This window comes from Hesperophylax consimilis, chromosome 1 (genome assembly GCF_061612785.1).
Source record: "Hesperophylax consimilis isolate HC1 chromosome 1, BYU_Hcon_1.0, whole genome shotgun sequence".
In the NCBI taxonomy this organism is placed as follows: Eukaryota; Metazoa; Arthropoda; class Insecta; order Trichoptera; family Limnephilidae; genus Hesperophylax; species Hesperophylax consimilis.
This window is the reverse complement of record NC_142836.1, coordinates 48,339,457-48,366,643: the sequence shown is the minus strand read 5'-3', so window position 1 is coordinate 48,366,643 and position 27,187 is coordinate 48,339,457. Positions and strand designations below refer to the sequence as shown.

Genomic DNA, 27,187 nt, shown 5'->3' with positions numbered 1-27,187 from the left:
TATTTTATAAGCAATCATTATTAGCCTGAAACACTCGTCCACATTGAAAAATCTCCTGATGACGCCAACGGGACACGTGTCCTTTCGATTTGCGGTCGACAGCTCTGACCACTGAGCTATGGCGGCTTATCTCTTATCCGCGAAATAATTCAATACATACTAGTGTTTCATTTAAAAATTACTGCTTGTTATATTTTTTCACCTGAAAACAACCAACTTTATTTTATTTGTTGCGTTGGCGTCATGTATCTTTTATCAGGAGATTTTTCAATGTGGATGAGTGTTTCAGGCTAATAATTATTGCTTATAAAATAATTGTTACCCTTTGTGCTATGCATAAAAAAATTGTCTTAAACATTAGTTTAAGACAAAATACCAGTACCAAAAAAAATACTGTTTTGAATGATTTCTGCTTTTACGTTGTACTTAGAAAGTTTACAATGGGTTAAGACAATATGCTGCAATAACGTATATAGTCACATGAGACATAGGCCTAGTCATAATCATATAGTTACAGGTTTAAGACTGGTAACGTAAATAAATCAGGATTTACAGATGTATTGTAATAATTGATAGGGAGTGACTTTCTTATGCAAACATAAGTTACCGCTCACATTAAATATTGGAATAACGGTAGGCCTATATCAGTCTTTTCCTAAAATGAATGTAAATAAAACATTATACAGTACATATATATCTTATAAATATAAACAAATCAATGTAGATAAAAAGTTGTAGGCAATATTACCTAAGCAATCGGAACCTGATTATTTAAAAAAGTTGATTTTCCACATAGACCTACATTTGCTTCATAAAGACTTGTTCAGAGCAGACAATTTTCAAAATGAAATCCTTTGAATAAAATCAAAGGCGGCTTTGCGGCCAGCACCTAGGCACTAGGCGCTTCTTGGCCGACATCGATGTTTGCGGCTACATCCTGGTCCAGCTTTGCCGGCAACATGGTGGTCCGCTTGACAACAGGTCTCCAATCCTTAATATTTAATTAAACTTGATAAACCAATTCTCCATTGTACACAAGCAGGCAAATTACGCTGGCTGACCTTTACAAGATGGCGGATCGGCTCTTCAAATCACTACGGGCGCTGCTATACGGGAGGTAGGGTGATTGGCGATCTAGTCCACTATGGGTGTTATATATATCATTGCGTAAAAGGTCCGAAATCATAAGGACGCACGCAGCGATAACTTCACTTGGCGCCATATTGATTATCAAAATCGGTTCGAGATAAATTGATTCGTCTGAACGATATTTTGTTCAATAAAAGTCGTTCAACAAAAATCGCTCTATCTGGGCATATGCCAGATAGTTGATTTATGCATATGCCCCTCCCCCCGATGAGTATGATTCGTAGCGATTAATTCGATGCTTTTGATGTTTCGATTAAAATTTTTCAATCATGCCCATCACTCTGCCAACATCCACTTCTTTTCTGTGTTTGTACGTATCCCTCCCTAGTCCCTAGCATAGCACATTCTATCTTTTATCTAATCTTTGTTTTTTCCTAAATTGAAGTTTATATGTCAAAATGAAGGTTACATTTGTAAAAAATATAATTACTTGCTCGGTTGGTTAGAAATATTGGCAGTTAAAGTAAACCGAGGTAAAGCATGTTTAATTTGCATTGTAATTTTTATAGACGTATTGTAAATTGTCCTTATTAAGATTTGATAAACATAACCTGTACCAAACAAGTTTTTCACTTATACGCAGTTTTTGTTATTGAAATAGAAAAACAAAAGTATTTTTATATCGCGTTATACTATTTGAAATCAATAAATACTCAACTATGTCAACGGTACGTTATTGAATACGTAGCTAACATTGTTTCAGTTAATTTTAGAATGTACTTTAATATTTATGTAATAATATTAGATTTGGATCATAGATCAACTGTACGAAGTGTAAGAATGAACATACTAGTCTTCGTATGTTTTTATTTATTAAATACATCAAATCAAATGTTATCATCACCTGTCTTTTATTTTTATGTTGGTGCATGTATTGTAAATGCATAAGTGGGACAGCTGTTGGAAGCTGACAAAATCTAACAGCATATTTCGTAGTGCAGGTTAAAAAAATTAAGGAATTCATGCACAATGTCGAAAACGCGTTATGAAGATGGTATCATTCTAAACCTCTACAGGATATTGAAAAGTGTGAAGACTTGTATGAAAAGGGTCATTACATATACAAATAATACGTTTTTTGGGCATGAAACCTTTATGCCTAGTTCACATGTGGACAATACACATGACAATATAATACTGTCCTGTCCTAGCTCTGTGAACATACTCAACTGCGCAGGACCAGACAATGGGACAAAACACCAATTCGACCATAGTTCAAATGCGGTGAGCTGCTAAAATGAATAAACGACGCGCATTACAAGCGAGTTCGCGAAAAATAATAGGTCTTTTATACCAAGATATTTTGTATTGTTCCATTTATGTGACATTTTTAAGCCAAAATGTGAGATCCGATATATGTATGCGTGGAGTGACTGGCTATTGTCCTACAGTCTTGTCTAAGGATGTTTGTGGGCGTATGACATTTTCCTAGAGATAGCCTGCCGTCTAACCAAACTTCTGTTCACACTAGGACGATGGGTCCATACAATATTGTCCTATCCTCATGTGAAGTAGGCGTTACTGATTTGATAACACTTTATTATTTTGCTAGTTGACCCATTCGAGAGGAGACATCAACCAATATCGGGGATAGAAAAGGTCCAGCAAGATGGCTACCAGAGTGGTGGCTACGGCCACGGTCCGCGCCATGAAGAAGAGGATGTTGCCCTCCCGCGCCGCCCTCACGCTCACCCCCACGGCCGTCAATAAGATCAAGGAGATCATGGTCAAGAACGAGGGTCAGGGCTTCATTGGCCTAAAGGTGGGAGTCAAGCAGAGGGGCTGCAACGGCCTATCATACACACTAGACTTCACCAAAGAGAAGGACAAGTTGGACGAAGTAGTCAAACAAGATGGTGTCACCGTTATCATTGATAAAAAGGCTCAACTTTCACTCTTAGGTAAGTATTGTGTTTATTTCTTGCAAAACTACAACATTTATACATAAATAATAATTGCTCAATGCTGCATAATTGGACATGAATAATAAGTAATAATCACTCAATGCTGCGTAATTAGACATCAATAATAAATAAAAATCACTCAATGCTGCATAATTAGACATCAATAATAAGTAATAATCACTCAGTGCTGCATAATTATGTATTGACCAGCATTTTAGAAAATATCCCAAGATTTAAAACATTTATGATTATGTATCTTTCTAAAATTTGAGTTTTAATAATACAATATATCTTTGAAATTAATTTTTTAGGCACTGAAATGGATTACGTAGAAGACAAACTTTCAGCTGAATTTGTGTTCAACAATCCCAACATCAAAGGAACGTGCGGCTGCGGGGAGTCATTTAGTATATAAAACGTACCTGCCCTTTTACTTTACTTAAATTGTAGTTTCTATTATTACATACATAGGTTCCTTCAATTTGAAATTTCTGTCCGTTTCTTAAAAACTTCATCATTTTCTTTTCAAAAACTCCTAAATACCTATTAGAGCATGTGTTTTTAGGGAGTCTTCATATTTGTAATTTAAAATGTCGTAGGAAGGAATCTAACACTCATCATGTATATATCCGTTGATTTAAACATAGTTTTGAATACTCACTATTTAATTTAAGGTGTTCTCAATCTTATAATAATTTCTGTGCAAAGAATTGCATTAATTAATTACAGCCTGGAATAAAAATTATTATTATTAAAGATCAACCACAGTGAAGTTTATTTCTAATTTTGTATTGGTTACAACAACCTGTCTGAAGATGTCTGTTGTAAGGTGAAACCGGTGCGGTAAAAACAACCTGTCTGAAGATGTCTGTTGTAAGGTGAAACCGGTGCGGTAAAAACAACCTGTCTGAAGATGTCTGTTGTAAGGTGAAACCGGTGCGGTAAAAACAACCTGTCTGAAGATGTCTGTTGTAAGGTGAAACCGGTGCGGTAAAAACAACCTGTCTGAAGATGTCTGTTGTAAGGTGAAACCGGTGCGGTAAAAACAACCTGTCTGAAGATGTCTGTTGTAAGGTGAAACCGGTGCGGTAAAAACAACCTGTCTGAAGATGTCTGTTGTAAGGTGAAACCGGTGCGGTAAAAACAACCTGTCTGAAGATGTCTGTTGTAAGGTGAAACCGGTGCGGTAAAAACAACCTGTCTGAAGATGTCTGTTGTAAGGTGAAACCGGTGCGGTAAAAACAACCTGTCTGAAGATGTCTGTTGTAAGGTGAAACCGGTGCGGTAAAAACAACCTGTCTGAAGATGTCTGTTGTAAGGTGAAACCGGTGCGGTAAAAACAACCTGTCTGAAGATGTCTGTTGTAAGGTGAAACCGGTGCGGTAAAAACAACCTGTCTGAAGATGTCTGTTGTAAGGTGAAACCGGTGCGGTAAAAACAACCTGTCTGAAAATGTCTGTTGTAAAGTGAAACCGGTGCGGTAAAAAATAAACTAGTGGAAAAAAGTTATTAAGGTTGTTTTAATAAAAACAGTCATTACAATACAGTTTTTTAGCCACTCCGATCCAATCTTTTTAGATTTCCGGGTGTTTGGTTTTCGATTTAATTATTATCATACCTCCAAATATTAATACAGAAACAACTGTTTACCGCGGTTTAAAGCCAATGAATCCACCTAGAATAGTGCTCACTGCAGTGTAAAGCCAATCACCTAGAAGACTGCTTACTGCGGTAAAGCCATTTAATCCACCTAGAAAACTGCTTACCGCGGTAAAGCCAATTAATCCACCTAGATAACTGCTTACCGCGGTTTAAAGCCAATTAATCCACCTAGAAAACTGCTTACCGCGGTTCAAAGCCAATTAATCCACCTAGAAAACTGCTTACCGCGGTTTAAAGCCAATTAATCCACCTAGAAAAACTGCTTACTGCGGTTAAAGCCAATTAATCCACCTAGATTTCACCGTTAACACATATTTTAAGTTTTATAAAAAAAAGTTAAATTTATAATTCATAAAATCACCTACCCATATATGGGTAGCCATCGCTCAAGTGGCTAATACTGAGTAAAATACTTGCTTGTATATAACCGAATGTTCAAAATATGTAGTATTTTTCTTCCATGTTGCCCTGGAGTTTTTAATGATTTCTCCATTGAAATAGTGAAAATACAAGGTTGAAGAAAATTTTATGTATGTTTTACAATGAAATATTTGAAAATTGTATGTTGGAAGTTCCTACCTTGTCATTTCATGTATTCAGATTTACTCTAGATGTAGTTTTAAATTTCTTTGTAACATAATGTAGTTGTGTAAACATGATACTGTAGTCTTGTGATTTATAACTAATTATGCAGTTGTGTAAACACAATACTTGTGGTTTATAACCCTTTGCAACCGGCAAAAAATTTTAAAATTGTGATTGGCCACATTGTGAAAGCTCTTAGTTATGATCTCATAAGGCTGGGCGACTTACTGGTTGAAACATGTGCACTTGAAAGTACCCTAAATAAGCAGCTCCGCACGTTCAATCGACACCGGTTCTGTTCACAAAAACAAATTTATTTTCTGTCTTCAAACACAAACTCACTCTCGTGTGAAGCCGGTTGTAAAGGGATATCTAATTATGTTGGTATTATTTATTACCCAAGTTTTTCTATTGTATATTGTTGATTACTTTTAAAATAGGAAATTAATATGGTATGTATTTAAATTATGTGTTGTAATATATTGTTTAAAAGTGATGAAATTTATTGTTAATCTTATTATTTATCCACTTTGAATGACAAAATGCATTCTATTTAGTTAATAATTTGGAAAAATAAATAATAATATTCCAGATGTAAGGTACATTTTATAACAAAGACTTGGAAAACTCCTTCCTGTTTATTGTACTAGAGTTAAAATTGCACCTATGTTTGATATTTTTCCACATGGAACCCTTTCGAAAGTGAAATCTGATAATAAAGTGAATCCCGCAGAAAGGTGCCAGGTAAGTTAGTTAGGGGAGTAAATAAAGGGGGTGACAGATTATGCTATACGCATCAATGCATGTTATATAACTCCATAATGCTCTCCATACAGACCTGTCACACGGATGATGTGTTATAAGTGTGGGCGTGGCGATGATGATGTGCCGTGAACTGCACTCATCAATTTACGGAGCATCGTGATTACACGGCTGTCATCTGTCTAGGAGACAGATCCCATGTGAAGAAATGACATTCCATGGCAGTTCCCCGCTTGATCTGACCCCCTCTCCCTAGGAAGATTATAGCATAGTGTGACACTCTAATTTATAATCACAGTTTAGTCACCATATTGCGTATAATGTGTCTTAGGCTTAAAATAATAACAAAAGGTGTTTATTATAAAACAGTGTTTTGATCTTTATTAACATTTATAAACCTTGGAAGATCACATTTGAATTTCTTATTATCGGCATAGAAATAAAGTAGTCAATAATGAAAATGAAGATTGATAAAATACGCTGGCTAGAAGAATAATAATGTAATTCCGTAGAAACTAATTATAAATCAGAATATTAAAAAAATAAATGCTCATTAATAAGATAAAAGAGTTCATGGCATGCTTCTTCTTGAAAAGATTATAACATCAATTCAATACATAAAGTTCTAACTCAGCGCGATTACTGTCCCGAGACCCTATCGAAATAGTTTCAATAAAAAAAATCATGATTTATGATTGCAATGTCAAAAATATACAAGTTACTTTTTATGTTTTCAAAAATATGGTAATAAATCACAATATAATATATTCTTCAATGGAAAATCACTCAAGTGTCGATACATTGGCAAATAAATCTATATTACTACATAATAATAAAATTGAAGTTCAATGTTTGCGCCAATAATTCATGTGGCCCCCTGGTGCGGGCACGGTCTACCGAGTTATCTGATTGGACATCTTCAGGAACTCCAGGAAGTCCGCCCGCTGCTCCGCGTCCATCTCCGGTTCCCAGATGTCTCCGTCAGAGTCGTCTCTGCAAGAACGAGACAAACACGGGTCGTTAGCAACTAGCAACACACACTGAGATCAGGTAGAGGCAGTTTGTACAAAGATAATAATAGCAGCAAGGCGTGCAAGAATGCTCTGATGGGTGTAAGTGCTTATTTATTATTGTGAGTATTTATAAGAGCATTGGCCATCTCCTTTATCGTCCGGTAGTTGGTTAGTGGAGCAAGCCATTAGCCAAGCAAGCGCTTCCATCACCCGGTACTGGGAAGTTATACATATTATAGTAGTGAGGTGCCAACTCACGGGGCCTCTTCGTCCTCGTCGGAGAGGGGCTGGTCACTGCTGTTGTTGGGCAGGTGGCGCTGCAGAAAGGCAGCTTCCTCGGAAGTCAGGTTATGTCCGTCAGGCAGGTAGAAGGCGCCCCCGTTGCCGCCTCCGCCCCCCGGCGGCCGTGCGGACCCGTTCTCCCCTTGGGCGGACATGTTCATGGACGCCGGCACTGCAACATTAAGTGTGTTAATGATTTAAACATTATATTAAAGCTAGCATTAGCATTTTTTAAACTTTTTTATTTGTATAATGGTTTTGTATAAAAGTTATTGCATTAAAGCATTGTTGATCAATTGTAGAGTTATAGAAATCATTATGCTATAGTTTGTAAGGTTATAAATTATGGTTAGTGGTAAGAATAATAATTATAAGTGTCTATAATTATTTTATTCTGTTTGATGATGCTTCAAATTACTGGGAACCAATACCACTAACAAATTTTAGGTAGTATACACACAGCATCGTTTTTCAACCTTTTTAATAATAATAATATTTGGATAATTTGTATAGCGCCGTTTTTGTTCAAAATCACCTCACGGTTTTAGCATTGCTTAAAGGTAAAAAAAAATGCAATAAATCTTATGAACCCCTCCCAAAAGAATGTGAAATACTCACAACCAACTAATTAAAATATCGGCTGACAGAATTTGTCTCATTGTCCCTTTTGCCACTTTTTGCTTGTGCAAAAAAGGCTTCTTATCTATGTGGCTAAAAACTAAATAGACATTTTTTATTACACTAGAAAATAATTAACTTGTGTGTTTCAAATGTAGATCCACGTATAGAAAGCCTTTTAAGTGAAAAACAAACCCGACCGTCAGTCACATTCCTTCATTAATTAAGACATCTTTATTTATTACTTTATTAAGTATATCTAACAATTGATTATATGGATATTCTTAAACCATTGTGTACTAACTCATATTTTGCAGTTTTTGAGTTAGAGCTTGAAACGAAGGGGCACCAAATCATAATCTAGGTTTGCCAGAGAGAACTATGTTGCTTGACCAATCACAGAGTTTTTCAGCACCGTGAACCCATCAGAGATAAGCATTCTTCCATTATTTCTCCATCCACACTAAACTAACTCAGTATCCAAGATGGCTTCCCATGTGATACCTAGCACGACTGGTGCACGGTGCATGACCAGCGATCTAGAATAATTGTCTATTATGCCGATTATGTCTTTCATGTTTTCTACACTGCCTACAAACAAATGCGAATTATGCGCGATGTTCATATCGGTGTTCTGTCAAAATGGCGTGTCGTATGGAAAATTTTCTCGTAAATAATATTAAATATCAATATTTTTCAAAATCGTAAATGCGAAATGTTGTTTTTTATTGTCATTAATTGAAACAAATGATTGTTTTTTTTTTAATGCGTATTAAAAACGGTAGTCGTAGGTAAATAATTACCTAATTTAGAATATTTTCGTATATAATTTTTTAAAATATGTTTTTTGACGAGCGCAGCAAATTGCACTTATTGTTAAGAGTGAATAAATTTAAAAATAATTTTGGAATTCTCAGGTTAAATGCTATAAGTCACATTTACAAACTTAGGTCACTATGGTAGAAATGAACTAGGAGCAAATTTAAAGCAAAAAGACAAGGAAGGCTACTGTATTTGGAGGTTAGAGATAGTGTAAAGTTAATAATAATAATTGGCTAATTTATATAGCACCATTTTTGTGAAAAATCACCTCATGGGGGCTTTAAGGCGAAGCTTAATGCTAAATCACTATTTTGATTAATCTTTATAACGAATTGGTGTACATTATGAATACCAAAAAATATTCTTTAGATAAATTGAAGGTTTTCCTATCGTTTCCCTTGAGTAGAATACAAATATAAAAATAAATTACTCAATAAAAAAATATAAATGTAAACTACCAAAAAAAATATTTTTTCAATAGAAATGTTAAAATTCAAAAGAAACAACTTTAAAAAAATACAATATTATAGCTAAGATTATCTGTGACAGTTTCCCTTGATTAACTTTTTTGCTTTGTTATAAAATTATTTACAAAATAAATCAAAACCACTTTTGTGCTTGAAATCGAATGTTTCTAGACTCCGTTTGTCAAGCGATTTTAATGCCTATTACCTACATTCGTGACAATATAAGGCATACCAAGAATATACAAATTTTTGGCTTGTAGCTTCCTCTTAAATAGGTTGTATTAAAAAGTAGGCTACAAAGCAAAATAAGGATAACTCGACGTATTCATATCTGTTTTTCATCTACCTCCTCCCCGCGCCAGCCTAACCCTTTGTTTTCAGATTGCATTTGCGCTAAAACCACTGTCGCTAACAAAACAGTGAAAGTAGAATGGTTGAAGATGTGTAGAGAAATACAGAGCAGACATTTTGAAGTTCAAGTACACACTCAAAGATGCAGTTGACTTGTTATGAAAGTGAACTCTAAGCTTAACTAATAAGCGACTCTGGGGCACACCTTTCAATCTTAGCAATGCGGTTATAACTTAACTATACTCTAAAGGGCATCAAATCGCACAAGCAACGTAAAATGACATTATGTCACTATTAACCCGGAGGCTGCCGTGCGCATCTATGTTTGATTCAAGATTCCGGGCCCTCGCTGCCGCGCGCAATCATACGTGATTTTAATTTCATCTTGCGATATCTCGGAACTTTCTGTATAGATGGCGCAAAACTCAGGCTTAAAAAATAATTTGAACCTTTATCTAGCGACATCTCTACACAGATGTGACAAATGATTTTGTTTATATTATGAAAGACCTCGTCAAACTGGAGACTACAATATTTCCCCTGTCAGTGTTTGAATTCTCGGCGCGCGCGTTTTTGTGTTAGTGTATCACGTGGTTCCTTCTTATCTCGACGCGACGGTTCGCGAATACTTAGAATCTGCAACGAATCGTGGTTCTAACGTTATTATTTTAACAAATTGTTTTTATTAAGTGGTCACATTTTTAGTGCAAATAAGTTTTGTGGTAATCAACATGTTTTGTTTTTTTAAATGAAATAAGTTGTTATATCCGCCTTTCGAGTGAAAAAGTAATAATATACATTTTAATTTAATTATCTGTGTTTAGAAACTAATTATTGTGTTAATTTGTCGTTTTTCCTAATATTTTTTTTTGTGTAACCCTCCATCATGGCTCGACGCGACTTCTCTGATGACCAAATAAGAGAATATTGTCTCGATTTTATATCTGTTAAATTCTTTTACTGTACACAACACCATAAAAAATTCAGGTATGAGCTTCCCCGATTATCAGTTATGTGTGATAAGACAAGTAATCGCAAAACACCACAAAAAACTCAACTCTACTCAACTCCTCATTCGTCTCATCATGACACACCATTACGTCTGCTTTCAAAAGAGGTTGTAAACATCAAAACAATCCAAGCCATACAGAGCCTGCCATGTTTGTGCGATACAAAACTTAAACAAAGCCGCAGAAAAATGGCTCGATATGTGTTCCCAGTGTAATGTGGCATTGTGTATTCATTCTTGTTTTAAAGTCTACCATTCGAATAAAAACTATTAACATAAATAATACGATAAGAAACTGTAAATAAAAGTTTAATAAATAATGAAGTTTAAAACAATAATATTATCACAATTGTATCGTGAGAAATTTAATGGTGAGCCGTTGCAGAGGTCCCACTTCGGAGACGTGAATACTGATATTACTATAGTACCTATGTCTGTATGTGTCGGTGAGATTACTGATTTGATAATGGCGGCGGGTTAAAGTTTGTTGATGTTTTTATAGATAGTTTTTATTCGTCAAATAATGCATCAATTCATAAAGATATCTTGTTTAGACTTTTCAAAAGTGTAACATAAACAAGTTTTTTTTTGTTTTGGTAATAATTTACAATCTCTAAGTGCTGAGGATAATAAATAATGAGGCAATGTAAAATATTCTAAAAATCTTTGGCGTGGGAGTATCTATCTTGTGTTTACTTTCAGGCAGCAAAAGGGTTAAGACAATCCACATGTAACTTAAAATTCGTTATTTGATAAAATGGATTTTTCGTATACTTTTGAAAGGTTGCAACTTGCAATTGCAATTGATTTGACCCCGACCCCCAGGCTGAGAAATGAGTAATCTGAAGTATGGGGTGACAGGGGCGGGGTGGGTGGATGGAAGAAAGTGGAGAGTTCTCCAAGTCAGAACAGGGAAGTGTTTATATTGATTAAATCAAAGTATCCGATTTGAAAGGTAAAAATAATAAAGATTTTATGTATAACTATGTAGCATCTATGTTTAACCCTTGAGGTTTTAAAATAATTTTAACCACAAGTCCCAACAACGGTGAAATTTCGGAAGGATCCCGAGGTATCTAAAATGTGCTACATATTTCTTATTTTTGAAGTTGTAAATGCCATTTTATAAACTAGATAGAATTATCTTTGAAATTTTTATATTTGAAATAAACATTATTATTTCTAAAAAAATAAAATTTTAATATCAACAATGAAAATATTAACAAAAAAACTTACCGGAACATTTTGACTCGAGATGTCCATAATTTTGAAAGAATTCGATATTTAGAAAACATATTCATTTTGTGCAAGGAATTTGTAAGAAAACTGTTACTTCACTTTTTATGCCATTTATACAATAAAATATAACAAAATAATTTTTTTTTTAACTAATAACTGTTAATGAAAAATCCCGCCAATTTGTAATCATACATTTTGACAATATTTTGGGTTTTATCCATGCATAAATGTTTGAGGTAAACTGAGAAGAGTAATTATGTATCTTTCCAACGACGAACAAGTCACATATCTACGCATTAAAGAAAAAAAAAACTTTTATAATATATGGACGCGCCGGTCAGATCTGTCCTTCTGAGCCTCTAATGCAAGGCTGCCCAACCTTTTTAACAGTTGGGCCAAATTGACGATTTTGAATCACACATTCAAAATGAGTGCTCCCCACAAAATATTTGAAATCCATGGGGGGGGGGGGGCTTGTTACGGAACTTCAGAAAAAATTCCGCGCACCCAAAAACATCATATGTGATTCCCCACAACAATTTTTCGAATTCCATGGGGGGGGGGGGGGTGGCTAGAAGATTCATTTCGGACGCAGAAAATATAATATCAAAAACCGATGTATTTTTGTTTAAAAAGTAAGTTCAAGAGGTTAGATTTTTTCGTCGCTGATTCTCGTTCTGAGTAGCCTAAATAGCGATAAATCGCCTTAGTTGGCAACACTGGTGACCGCGCGCAAGCTGCATTGTTTGTTTTACCGCGGGCCCACGACACTTTTTCAAATTGGCGGATTGGCGGGTTTTTTGAAAATGGTTCACGCGGGCCACTTATAATACCCTAGGCCCGCGGGCCTGGGGTTGGGCAGCCTTGCTCTAATGGAATATAATATCCTTCCCAGGCTTCAAGGGTTAAAGTCCTGCAAAACGTCAAACTCTTAAATTTTCCCAAATCGAACTGTTTCTTAAAGATTCCAGGTTAGGTATTTAATTGTTTGGATTATAGAGACTATACTATAAAAATGTTTTCATTATGCAACAATACAATGTGAAAGCATATTATTTTTATTAATATTGTAATTTGCAATAGTTTCTGTGGTTAGACAGCGCAGTAAGCCACACCCCTGATAATTCTGCTGCAAACTCCGTTATAAAGGAGCTCTCAGCGGCAGTAAGTCTGGTTTGTTTGTTGGCTCACCGTGTTGAGGAGGAGCGGCGACCACTTCGCTGTCGGCCATGTCGGCGAAACGCGCAGAGCCCCAGCGGTCTCGGCGCAGGTTGAGCACGTTGCGCACCAGGAAGGCCTGCACGCCTGAGCGCTCGCACGCCAGCAGGGCGTTGCAGATCTCTTCCACACGCCCCGCGCAGTCTGCGTCCAGCGCAAGCCCCGAAAGCTGGTGGACAATTAATACTCAAGTTAGTCTCAATCAAGAGTTACACTAGAGGAACACTATAAATAGGTAATGGGTTTAGAATCACACATAATCACCGCAGGGGTAGGCAGAGAGGACGGACCGCCAAACAACTTGTTCTTGGCACACACTCATTGCCTCATTCACATTAATAGAGATACGGAGTCCAATTAATGTAGTTTTTTAGCAGTAACATTGTGGTATACAGTAGTGGACGGTGGAACAAGTCGGAGACGCCCCAGAAGCAATAGCGAAGCATTGCGGGGCCCACTAATACTTAATACATTTTAATTATTTATTTATTAACTGACCAAGTCCAATTACAACATATTACATAAAGTTAATACAAGGAGAAATGTTATAATACAGAATAATTTTAAAAATTACAGCTAAGACAAAAATAGAGAACAATTATGATACAAAAATGATATGGAGCAGTGAGCAGCTGACTTTTATAAAGTCACTATAGTGAAAATAGAAATATATTCATTTGAGATTTATATAATGCTGGCTGAAAATTGTCAAAATAAAATAAAGTTTTCATGTGATTGTCCATTGTTGTACTTATTTATAAATGGATTGAAAAAATTAACACAATTTATAACAACAAAGAAATCAGTAGAGGCCAATAGGTTTAGGCTTGAAAATATTTATGCACATAAATTGACTTTAGTTTGGTCATATGGTAGAAAACAATAGTGTAAGAATGAAAAATAAAAATAAAATGCTATATGTAAATAATAATAGGACCTCATGAATTATTTAAATAAAAATAAAGTTTTTATATGTACATAATATATCAGATGTTGTTAAACATAGTACAGCAGAAACCAGTTAATTCGAACCCCGATAATTCGAAAAAACGCGTACATAACTCGAAATTTTCGCCAAAAAAAAAATCCACAGAATTTTTTTTTCTTTGTAATTTGTGAAATTTGTTACTTTGTAATTCGAAATTTATTTTTGTCCGCGCACGAAATTTTGATGGTGGAATTCGAAAAAATTGGATTTACGCGGAAATATATCACATTTTTACAAATTTAAATAAATATACGCGTAAATATTTATGGTATTTTTACAAATATCTCGATTTAAAGGGTAGGCCGCGATCGAAATCGGCCGCAAAATCTAGATTTACGCGTAAATATATACCGTATTTTTACGAATAACTCAATTTAAAGGGTAGGCCGTGACCGACATCGGCCGCAAAATCTAGATTTACGCGTAAATATATACCGTATTTTTACGAATATCTCAATTTAAAGGGTAGGCCTCGACCGACATCGACCGCAAAATCTCGATTTACGCGTAAATATAATGCATTTTTACGAATTTATTTAGAATACCTGAATTTAAAAGGCCGGCCGCGAAAATAAAGGAATAATTCGTATTCGAAGGGGCGGCCGAGAAACTCGATGTCCCGTGTATTTCGAATTAACGAGGTTCTACTGTAATATTAATTTGAAAACATCAATATTGCCACTCTCTTTTTTGGTAATTTGGCAGCAAAAATAATGGAAAAAACAAAAAGAGCGAGGCTCTAGAAAAGTAACAGATTTGTGTACCTTGAGTATTTGACAGACTGCTTTGACACTCTGGTTGTTGGGAGTGGTTAGTAAGTGCTTTAACACCTTGCAGAGGCTCTCTCCCATCGCTTTGATACGTCCTCCTGCCTGCAAACAAGTACCATACACATTTTAACCACTTAATGTTAGGGTCTTTTAATAAAAAGTATTTTTAAAAAAATCAGGTTTTTTTAAATATTCAAATTTTTATTGAAAGTTTATCCATTTTTCAATTAAAATATAAATAAGAACGAAATAAGCAGCTCAAAAACACAACCGATCTCAACTGCAGGCAAATTCAAAGTGAGTAAAATACATTGCGAACTTTCACGAGCATTACTCGTGTTAGCTAAAAATAGAACGCTGCAAGTCGAATCTGGCAAGCGTCACTAGGGAAATTGGAACGCATTAAGCGCGCGAGCGTGACTCGTTTAAAAGCATGAAGCTGTTAATTCATATAATCAACCTATTTCAAATATACTTTGCAGTTCTCGAAATTTACAATCCTTAACTTTAGGAGTGTATGGCCACACCATGTATGTCGATAAAAAAATAGGCGTAAAGGAATATGGACATACACTGTGCGGCGGTGTTAATTATTAATAATAATATTAGATGTTTTTATATTGGACAATTATTATTATATATTTATTTTTTCAATAATGTTTGATTTTTTATAAAACATATTACGAGTGTAGGCTGAAAAGTAATGCCCACATGCTTGTCGAGCGAAATGACCTTCCAAAGCGCGCATGTCGAATTAACACTTCCCTTCAACACGCATGCGCAGGTTTGAAGTTGTTGCGTTCATTCAGTGTATTTCGAGAAGCGGAGACGTGTTCTAGTGCAATGTCAACGCTTAAACAGCTTAACTGCTGAAAAAGGGACTCCTACTGAGATTCATAGTGGTGTAAAGGCTGTTTATGATGATGATGCTGTTGATAGATCTACTGAAAATCGATGCGTAATAAAATTTGATGGAGCCTGGAAAAGCCATAATAGGCCACTTGCATGGATTTCATAACGACTTGGAAAAAATCGTGTGGATAGATCTTTTTACTAAGATTACGAAAATGTTAGTAAAATTTTGTAGAAATGTACATTTATTTTTATTTTTAAATAAATAAATCCATTATTTGGGCTCGTGTCGTCACTACATGAAAATGTCCCGTCTACTGAAAATGTTCCTATTAATTTTGTAAAATTCCACACTGATTTAATTTTTTTATATGGCATCACTTTGATTTCAGGCGAATTTTTGAATTCGTTCACTAGATTTATTGTTTGTTCTCTGCGAACTTTTCATTTGGTTTGAATTTTTGACAGATGTGAAGAGAACCCCGTACAATTTAGATGTCGGTACGTGTTTTAGAGGTATAATGGTTATGGTGCTGATTTTATCAAAATCAAATTTTATAATATTCTTATTATTATTATAATTTACAAGTACAAGTATATTACATTGGATTTATTAATATAGACGTTGTACATTATAATGATTTATGATCAATAAGATGGATCAAGGAAAAAAAGATTTATGAGATGTAATATTTTTGGTATGCCTCGTTATTCTGCTGTGTCATTCGTGTGGAAAACGTTCTTTTTTTTAAAAATGATTTTCGGCTATGTAATCATTGTTTTTTCTCACCTATAAAATTATGTCCCGTCTTTCCGGTTTATAAAAAAAGGTCTGATTTTTCGGATTGTAATTTTCAAAAAATCCCCAGGGTTTCAAAAATACGATTAAAAAAATAATAATAATACAGAATGTCTTAGAATATTTTCCTTAACCGGAAAAAAAAATTAAAAAATATGATGCAAGTGGCCTATTGTTGTGAAACGAGAAAAGACAAAGCGCTGAATATCGACATCCGTCTTCTCCTCAGGTGAAAAACTTCAAATCACGATGCTAAAAACTTCTTTTGACTGTATTTTTTTTATTTCGGCTTCCCTGTACAGCACTGGAGCACCCGGAAGGCCCATGGCTTTCACCAGTAACTGATACGTCAACGAGTCCGGTCACCAGCAGCGGCGTCAACTCACTGACCCGCACATTGACCAACACTTCAACGAGTCTCCATCATCAGTCCTCAAGTCATCTCATATACGGCAACCTGACTCAAACAAAACACTGTGACTTTCACAACATCTTTCATTCCGTGCCTCCTCACCAGATCCCCAAGATATATCTATAGACAGATTTTAGCTGTTTGGGAAGGGGTCACCACAGTACATAGTGACAGATAATAATTTATTAATCGTAGAACATTTTTATAGAGAGATCCGTCCAAGCAGCAGATTCAACATTTGGGATTTTAAGCATAAATTGAGAAATATTATCACTCCGACTTCAACAAACTAAAATCACAGAAGAGTTCAGCTCAGCTCAGCTTCAGACAGTTAGTTGTAGACAAGTTAAGTACCTGTGGATCGTCGAGCTGCATGTAGAGTTCAGCTAAAAACATTGCAAAGCCGCATATGTTATCCTCCGAGTCACCTCCAGCCACTATTTTAGCTTCCTCTGCAGCGCATCTGAAAAGGTCGGAGATTAATATGATTATTCAATCAATAATTTTATGAACAATTGTGATAGGAAATATTTTATGTACAAGCATGTACCTTTATTTGCATCATAGAATGAAGAATATAACCATAAGTGCGTTGTGTGCGTGTTTCGTGATCCAATTGTAGGCCCAAACGGGGCTTATAATTCAAATATGGAAATTCGGTCTCAGTAAAAATTCAACGGTGGTAAGATGGAATTATTTTAATTGAATCATCAAAAAATGGAATTAATCGCTTGGAGTTCAGCGGGAGCAACAGCTTGCTGCGGTTAGGGTCAGCAGAATGAAAAGGTACTAAGTCAAGAGATACATAGGGTTCCTTTGAAAATGACATGGAAGGCATATTCTTTATTCTATGAGTTTCATCATTGTACAATATTATCGCTGAAAAACTATTTCATAATTTGATTTTCTTATGTTTCAAAGACATTGCATCTCTAACATTTAAAAATCCATAAATTTCGAAACGTATGTAACATCTTCTTTCGAAGAATCTTGTTGCATAGCTCTTCATTGATTAAATTAAAATCAGAGACTTTGACTTCATACATAATTGAAAGAAATTATTATTTAAATAAAAATATATTGAGAATTTCAGTCACTTTGAAGAAAAGGCGACACATTACACTATACGCCTATTTTAGCAAATCGCTTGCCGTGCACTACCAATGGGAATGTATGGCGAGCGATATGCTGAAATAAGCCAAGTCACACAAATATAGCGCGCTTATAGCGTGGTCTGTCACAGGCTTCATGCGTCAGTCTTGACATGTGTCACGTAATATTATTATCACAGGTATAACTTGAAGTGAGTCATGAAGTTTAATCATCATCATGAAGGCTTATTTTGGGAATAATCAAAACTATATAATTGGGCATCTATTATAGCTAGGGCTGCCACCTTTCAAAAACAGTAGACCCGGAGATTTTAGAAATATATATTTTTTTGTTAAAATAAAACTTTTTTAGTATGAATTATTTAATGAAGGCAAAATGTCATGGTAAATTACCATTAGTAAGGTTTTAAATATAAATGACCGCTAATGCTATGCAGACTTGGACCAGCTTGACACTTAAAACTATATTTTTCATTCTGAAGGGATTGTTTCAGTATCTTTTCTTGCTCAGGTTTCTCCAAAAACTTCTAAAATTCTTGGCAATTCATATTGTAATTAATCTTCACAATTAACTCTGCCTTCACCATGTCCACTGACAAGCTGTTTCCGCTCGTCTGTCCACAATTTTCCCATTAATAAAGAAAAGACGCGTTCAACAAAAGCATTGCTTATAGGTATTGAAAAAAAATTTCCAATTATTTTTGGCAGTTCGGTGAAGGTTGAGGTGACTTTGAATAACTGAACCCATCGTACCTGAATCAACAAGTAATGTTGAATTTACGAACTGAGGAAATACTTTGTTTAATTTTCGGGTCATAAAATTTATCTTCGTCGACATTTTTCAAACCAAGTGATTCGACAGCTTCCACAGTATCTTTGTAATTTACTGCACTTGTTAGATCGAATTTGGAAAAGATTTTGAATACAGAATCCTCAAAATCATAATATTTCTGTATGTATTAGAGAGTTCTCCTGTAAACCTCACTGGCTGTTTTTTTTTGTAATTGATTCTGATCAGAAGGCCTAAAAAACTTTATGTTTCTCATTATTTTGGCACCGTAAAATTCATCATGCATTCACGTGCTCCGCGCCGTGATGGTCGTCTGTCGCTTCGCTGCCACCGCCCGGTCTGACCCGGAGATATCGATGTTAAACCCGTAGCCCGGACATGCACCATGCAAACCCGTAGACTCCGGGTCAAACCCGGAAAGGTGGCAGCCCTAATTATAGCCCACTTTACAATGAAAGTAGAGCAGAAAGCATTACATGGAAAATTGGTCAACACAAAAATATTTCCTAATCCCGACAAAAAGCCATATAATGAGATTGTCTCCTACAACAAAATTTCATGTATTTTACAAATATATCATATTAAATAGAGCATGCTCAGGACATAGTAGTGAAGATATAAGCAGTCAAAACGAGATATTCGCGGCCGACCAAAAAGTTTGTGACATCACAGTTGGTGCGTGGGGGTGAATTGTACTAAATCATGTCTCGTGTGACATCTAGAGTTACCGTTGCATACGGTTCCACGGATTTCATCAAAATGACAATTAAACACACCTTTAAAAAGTGATATACTAATTTTAGATTTTAATTTTTTTTTTAATTTTTCTTTTTTCAGTGTTTTTTAGTTATTAAATTTTTTGTTAAGACCACCAAACTAGGCAGATGCCCGTGTTGTGGTGGTCGATTATATATATACAGTACATTAAAATAATAAATTAAGTATGAAATATAGAAGAAATTAAAATAAGCATAAAAAGTATATAATTTAAAGGAAAATAAGGAGTATATAGTTTGAGATAATTATTACACATTACACATTAAAAGTGATGAAACAAAAACTAGGTTAAATAGTTACCTGTGTAACCTATTTTTTGTTTCATCACTTTTCATTACTTTATATCACTTTTTGTAGGTGTGTTGAACTATCATTTTGATGAGATACCCGGTCACCGTGCATACGTTTTACCAGAGTTCATAACAAAAGTTATTTTTAGACATTGTATGGAAAAAATTATTTTACTGTTAATAACTCTTTAAATATAATACATTTACACCAAAAAATAAAAATAAAAATTTGGGGACCCCATTTGCTACAAATATTTTTCGACCTTTGCATTTATTTTGTAACCTAATGTTCATGACTGTTAGGCTGACATTTAATTGATAAATTCACACTACTTTTACCATTTCAAAGGACTTTTACCATTTTTTAGGATTACTTGTTCGCAGGCCAAACATTTAATTTATAGGCAATTTTTAACCTTTTCTCGAATTCCTGAGGTTTATAATATAACAGTTGTACGCTGCACTTTTTAAAACATTAATTTATTATTTTCTATGAAAATGAATGAACGTATATGTGAACCTAGCGCAGAGTACACGGTTAAAGGTAAGGACACAAAATGCATTAAATTGTCTGGAAAACTTACAATACATACATTTTCTGTGAACATAGATGCTTCAGAAACGCACTAGACTTGTCACCCAACGCTGATCTGAGCTGTCCAGATCGGCGTTGGGACTTGTGAAAGAAAGGTGCTGTTAGCGGAAAACCTTCCAACCAGTTCATTTCACATATAACATTATGTTTACTGAAATTTGTTGCTCATTAAAAGTAGAAATAAAGTAAAATCAATTAAATGTTGCTATACTATCGACGTGGGCATAGGACAAGTGTGCATGTTGGCCTGGGAAAGTAGTAATGCATACATTGCGTACGTGAGCTCAGTGTGTTCTTAACTTTATTGGCGCACATGTATGTATCCGCAGAGACAGATCATAAAGTGGTCAAATATGTGCAGCAAAAAAAACCAAATCACTAAGATAAGATATAAAAATATATCATTTCTTGCTGGTGTATAACTTGGATTTACATAAAAAACAATTTATCAGGATTATTTTGACTGTATTTTAATTGATTGTAGAATTACCTTTCTAAAAGACATGGCCTAAATACGGAGGGTGCATGTGGTCGTGGTTCCACGCTGTCAAACATTGTGCACAGTCTGGCTCCATTGTACCGGAAATTTGCTTCTCCAATGGCCTGCAAAAACAAACAAATCATAATACAGCATATTAATACACATTTTACAATACATATCATTATTTCATTCGTAATGTGGGTGTAGGTATATTTCACCTCAAGTGAAGATTGCTCAAATGGAGATCTCAGAGAGTGGACGATGCTGAAACTTGGGCAGACCAAACACCTACTCGCTAACAAAGAGTCTTACTACATAATAACAAATATAACTTCACAATCGTTAAACGGTGTTTTTGTTACACATTGTATAAAGGCTGTACAGATACGCAAGGAAACTGGCAAAATGACAGTTTTGATTTGTGATTCAAATCATTTTGTTTGTTGATAATTTCTATTCTAATGATCGATTCACTATTATATTAGTATAATTCAATATATTTGTGATATTTTTATCAGTTTTAGTCAAGTTATAATACAATTTATTTTAAATTGTTCTTTCATTTTGAAGCAAAAAGTGGGGATAAAAGATTACACCAATATTCAAAATGAATTTTAAGAATTTCGTAAACGTAATGTTTTTTATAACATAAATGGGTAATGCACATGTTGGTAAACATGTATCCCACAAATAAACATTTTAAAACTTGCAAGCAATACATTTAAAATGTCACTTTTTTATTGTGATTTTTTGGGAATCAAAAGAAACATTTTATAGCCTCTGGATAAGTGATTTTCTTTAGATTGGCTGTACCTGCCTATCAAACCTCACATCGATCGGTTTCCACAATGTTATTTCAAATATAAGAGATTTTATGCGTGTAATAATATTTACAAAAATAATATGATATATGTAGCACTATTTTCCATAATCATAAATGCAAAAAATCGTTTATTGTAGTCATTAAGTTGAAATGAAAAGTTTGTTTTAAATTAAAATGCATACAAAAACGGTACATGTAGGTAAAAGTTTACCAAAAAATCTATTTGTGAGATTTGTTAGAATGATGCCATTATGATTGATCGATTTTTTGCAAATTATTGGACTGTCTTTGTAGAAAACCACTGTCGGTCAAGATGGTAGGTATTTACATTCATGTTTTATAAAAAAACAAATAAGTTTAGAATGTGCAACTAAACATTTATAGCAATCAAACCAGCAATGGGAACAAAAACACCCAGAAACAACTTGACATGGGGACGTCATAATTTCGCCAGCCAATTGTGTCTCATTTATTGATATTTGAATTTTCATACAACTTTAAAAATTATTTTATGGGGGTTTTAAGAGCGATATTCGCGTTCAGATAAATTGATAATTGCATTGAAAACACTACATTACATATACTGCAAATACCCTATTAGAAAAAAAGTTTCGCCATGTTTTTTAGTAAGGCTGTAAGAATGCAGAAATGTTCTTTATTCTTTATTTTGTTATTATCAGCAATGAAATATTATTATATACAAATATGTGTGTCCTAAAAAGTAAAATTGTGGTTGTTTAACATTATTATTGTAAAATTAAACTTAAATTCTATATCTATCCTAGCGTCGTCCGATATGAAGGGGACTAAGGGACGTACAAGCCCAAATTACATAGTCCCCCTATAATATATTTTTTACCAGTGATTGATATTTTTTTCAAGGAAAACAAATTTTCTGTAAACATCTTGTATTGGAATAACTTTTTTCAGCATGTTCTTGAATTTTTCGACATATCGCTCTTTTACTAAAACCGTCAACACTAATTTTAATTAAGGTTCTCCTATAAATTGCTTTCAAATTAAAGATATGTAATGTGCTCTCCTGCAAAGATCCTAAGGTAGATTGTGTTAGTTAATTCATGAACGATTGTTTACCTGATTAACAATGGCATCTACTAATGGCTGTGTCTGTTGCAGATCATCCAGGGTTTCGGAAAATTGGTCCACCAGGGGGCCCGACAGCACGGCAAACCTCCCAGGGCTAAAGGTCACTTCGCACATCACGCCTATTAACTGGGCAATGCTATCCTGTGAGCACAAATACAAGGCATTAGAAAGTTGGTCACACATGGAAATAAAAGCGACACTCGACATCGTCACATAAATTTAAAAAATACATAGTAGTTAAATACAATAAAACTCCATTATAATGATCTAGATGGGATCAACTAAACTGGCTTGTTATTTTTGAGAAACAAAATTGCGCTCATCTACCAATTGAAAACTAAAACATGTTGACTTTGAGTGCAATACATATTAATTTATAAAATACCTCAGAAAACAAAGTTTGTTGAAAATTGCACCAAAATATTGGTAAAGTATTTAGTATAAGTAAAATAATGAACCTCAAGTTGGTATTCGCCCTGCTGAGGAATGTTTCTGATGCGGTCCTGAGCCGAATAGCGGGGAGCTCGATAGTGGTACTGGTCATGGCCTCCACCTCCACCCCCGCCCCCGCCGCGCTGTTGGTATTGACCCCCCTGGCCGCCCTGTCCGCCCGCATAATAGTTGCTGTCCTGGTGCTGGTGGTTGGGGTAGTTGGAATGGTTGCTGTGGTACACCTGTGTGCCGTGGCGAGGTAAATAGTTCTGCGCAGCCGGCGGGACATAGTTGGGGGGGAACCACTCCTTCGCCTCGGCCGATAGCGTGGACTTGGGTTGACCATCTAAAATAGAACAATTATCAAAATCTATGCCTTTGGCTGAGCTTCTGAAACAGATAAGTGATCAAATTCTATGCATTTGGCCGAGCATTTGAAATAGATAAATAATCAAAATCTATTAATTTGCCTGGGTATCTGAAATAGATGAATCATCAAAATCTATGCGCTTTTTTCATAGTTCATTATCTCCTCGGGTCTCGGCCATATTCTGTCAGACAGTCGGAGAATTTCCGCTTTGCAATAAAATCCATATAAATGGAATATTTCTGAACGTGTCCGAAAATTAAGAACTGTTTTTGAAAGATGATGAAATACGCTCTCAAATTTTATTATTAGGAATTAACACATTTAAGAAAATATTAAAATTTTTGTCGTTTTATATAAAAAATAAAGAGTAAAAAATTAGCAAAAGTCACATAAGTTTTTTTCAAATTGCGGTCGGTACCTTTGGCTTCATAAAGGTGCACATTTTAATTTTATCTGTGATTAACTTCCAGATTTGAATATAAGGCTGGTGTTCTCTTTCTTACACCGTTTAGATCATATTCTCACCACACAGTGAGGAAACACAAAGATTTGTGTGAGATCATGTTCTACGAGTTGTTCCCAAAAGCGAACAAATTAGCCTGAAAGGTTATTAAGATTTCTAGAGTAGTAGAGTAGTGCGCCAACTACCGCAGCAAAGGTTGTGTCCGCCGCGCTGTCGCTAGCACGTTTATTGTTACCTGTTTACTGTTATTTGTAGGTAGGGCAGTGAGTGATACGGCACCCAAAATAAGTCATCCTCCAAGTACAAATTATGCCGCTACATAAGGGACTAAAGACTGACTAAATATCGGGAAACAATTAAAGATATTCCCCTCGACCCTCTACCATCCAAAAGAAGAAGATTCCTATTCTTATTACAGACTGATTTATATTACCGCCTGAACATTGGGACTCTTTTTTTCCATAAACAAGCAAGTTTCATTGCACAACATGTGACTGTTTCTAGTTGCGTGGGCTCAACTAAAGCTAGTAGCAATATCCAGTTTGTGTGAACACCTTGGAGATTCAATCTCCTAATAAACTTGACACTAAGAAAGTGTCTTATTGAACCTGCTACACAATTACATTCCACACTGCTTTCCAGAATTGTGAACCATAAATCAACACTTGTGTTATCCGTGGCAAGGAAGTGGAATAAGCCATTAGAGAATATTCTACTTTAGCGAGCAATCTACTGATATTTATTCATTTGTTATAAACGAATAGCAATAAACTGTTTATTGTATTTAGGTAAAGTAGTTAGGTTAGGTTTTTAACTTCATCCCTTTACGTCACTTTTCACAAAAGTGTTCAGATTTGTTACTATTCTGTGCAAACGTAAGGGAAACCTCACGCCAAAGGGACATCCAATATTATTCAGGTAGACTATGTGAAAGTTAACTTGAAGTACTTGCATGTTCTATGTACAGCAAAGTAACATTTCTAACAAACTGGAATAAGGCTATAACATGTTATATGATGCCTTCATGTGAAAGAAGTATGAAATATTACAAATATTATATTACAAAATGAAATTTCGTTTCCCTAACCCAATCTAGTTTCATCCCTAATTTACATTCTTACCTGACATACAAACATTATCAAGTCTTTCTCACACCTGGATTTCACATGCACAAGGACCACGTTGCATGAACTATATCAAAATATGGTTTGATTAAAATATATTGTATTGTGATGGGGCCTTATGTAAGTACGTACCCCTTTCAACTATCAGCAGTTTTACCTTTTTATCAAAATAGTCAAATGCGAAACATGTAAGAATTCTTACCCATAGATCAAAATTTCAACAAGAAAGTTCACAATTTGATAGCTTAATATTTTCAGTTATCTTTTTCGTTGTTGACAAATAGATTTATAACACTGTAATATTTTGATGATGACCTTGAGAACGATCTATGAGGAAGAAATCATATTTATGAAGTATTTAAAAAAAAGAGTTACTTATTGGCATTTTCGTAGCGACAGCAATCTTAAAAACTGTAATATTTAACTTGTATGGAGCATGTAAATAAAAGTTTACAAATTCAAACAGGTGCATTTAGAGCAATTTATATGCGTATTTTTCCATAAATAATTATCTCAAATCGTAAACGATTTTGCACAATGTATTCTGAAAATTCTGTTGACAATCACTGAAAATTACTGTTGGTTTCATACATTAATGTAGGTAAAAAATAAACTGTAATAATTGACAATACAGGTTTTCATTGTAAGAGGTTAGAATTAGAATTTACTAGAACTACTTCACATAATATATTCACTAATATTGAAGATGTTAAGGTTTTCCATTTATCAATATTATTGTATATTTAGACGTTTCAAAATATTTTTTTCGTCGTCTAACTAATTATTAGAGATAAAATGCTAAATATCAAAGCAATCGTCAACCTCATCGGCAATATTGTTTTCTTTGTGCAGGTTGTCAACCTAATGACATCTTCGAATGCCGAGTTTTGAATTACTTATGGAAACTGTACACGATCAAAATAATTTTTAGATAGCAGCGGAATTAATTTGGAGATAAAAATCGAATAATATTAATGCAAGGTTAGTTCAGAATGTTACGTATAATAATTATTATGCTAAAACGTGCAACAAAAAATGTGACCGAAATGACACGTATGTATGCATAGGAATATATTTTTAATTCGCAATATTATAATTCACCTGCGCCGTCAACAATTTCATTTGTATTAGGGATATGAGGCCTACGAAGCTCTCTCGGTGGATTACTGGATTGATTCCAGTTTCCACGACCTCTTCCTCTGGATCCTGTCAAATCACCGTTGATCATCTCTACCCCAATAAAAATATTTTATCAAAACAATTGTGAAAGTTTTGAGGTTTTATTTCCATTAATGAGGACTAACACCGCGATATAAAGATGTTTACGAAGACACGGTAAAATCAGTAAAAATAACAACACAAAAACAATTCACGTTCTAAAATAAAACGCCATATTTATTTATGAGACGTAAATCGATTTCAGTGCTGCCACTTGTGAGAAATACAAATTGTACAAATATGCATTTTTGCACAATGACAACCGCAGCTAAAAGGTGGATAGGAACTATTTTTTTAAACATGCTTGTGAATTCTGCAGAGCAGAAATATTTATCTAACGTTATCTGGGTCGCACGATAACCTGAGAGCAAGAGTCACCATATATTTATTTTTATAATACTAGGGTATCACAATGAATTCAACTATTTGTTATCAATCGTCTTTTTTATTGTGGCCCTAACACTAAGTTTAGTCTGCAAACAGATTTCGATTTCATAAAATAAAATAATGATGTAAGTACATACCTATCATAAATTTTTTTTTGTTATGTATAGATTTTATTATGGCTTTTCCTTTATTCAAATAAATTGTATTTATTAACTTGGTAATTTTACGGTATTTGTTAGAAAATTACACTTTTTCACTAATCTATCAGGTAGGTGACACATTACGATATACTCATCATGGCTTGGCCTATTTCTGC

The 27,187-nt window shown here is 34.6% G+C and overlaps 2 protein-coding genes across 2 annotated transcripts; one reads left to right on the top strand and one right to left on the bottom strand.

Annotated features, from left to right (window-relative positions):
• Positions 1-1,488: 1,488 nt before the first annotated feature.
• MagR (Iron-sulfur cluster assembly 1 homolog MagR) lies at positions 1,489-4,886 on the top strand. The gene is made up of 3 exons (XM_089639731.1): positions 1,489-1,622; positions 2,702-3,050; positions 3,365-4,886. The coding sequence occupies exons 2-3, from the start codon at positions 2,759-2,761 to the stop codon at positions 3,466-3,468; spliced, it is 396 nt and encodes a 131-aa protein (XP_089495857.1). The 5' UTR covers positions 1,489-1,622; positions 2,702-2,758; the 3' UTR covers positions 3,469-4,886.
• A 1,548-nt stretch (positions 4,887-6,434) lies between these two features.
• Paip1 (Poly(A) binding protein interacting protein 1) lies at positions 6,435-26,760 on the bottom strand. Its single transcript, XM_089634753.1, has 9 exons — positions 26,368-26,760; positions 23,336-23,655; positions 22,866-23,018; positions 20,957-21,069; positions 17,257-17,365; positions 14,834-14,941; positions 13,055-13,250; positions 7,334-7,529; positions 6,435-7,055 (listed from the first exon to the last, which is right to left on the bottom strand). Exons 1-9 carry the CDS (start codon positions 26,492-26,494, stop codon positions 6,956-6,958), a joined length of 1,422 nt encoding a protein of 473 aa, XP_089490879.1. The 5' UTR covers positions 26,495-26,760; the 3' UTR covers positions 6,435-6,955.
• Between the last annotated feature and the right edge of the window lie 427 nt (positions 26,761-27,187).

Coding starts and splice junctions, on each gene's coding strand:
- Paip1 (XM_089634753.1), bottom strand. CDS start 26,494: ATGATCAACGGTGATTTGACAGGATCCAGAGGAAGAGGTCGTGGAAAC. Junction 17,366..20,956: donor AGGCCATGTCTTTTAGAAAG/GTAATTCTACAA, acceptor CGACCTTTTCAG/ATGCGCTGCAGAGGAAGCTA. Junction 7,056..7,333: donor GACGAGGACGAAGAGGCCCC/GTGAGTTGGCAC, acceptor TCGTTCTTGCAG/AGACGACTCTGACGGAGACA.
- MagR (XM_089639731.1), top strand. CDS start 2,759: ATGGCTACCAGAGTGGTGGCTACGGCCACGGTCCGCGCCATGAAGAAG. Junction 3,051..3,364: donor GGCTCAACTTTCACTCTTAG/GTAAGTATTGTG, acceptor TTAATTTTTTAG/GCACTGAAATGGATTACGTA.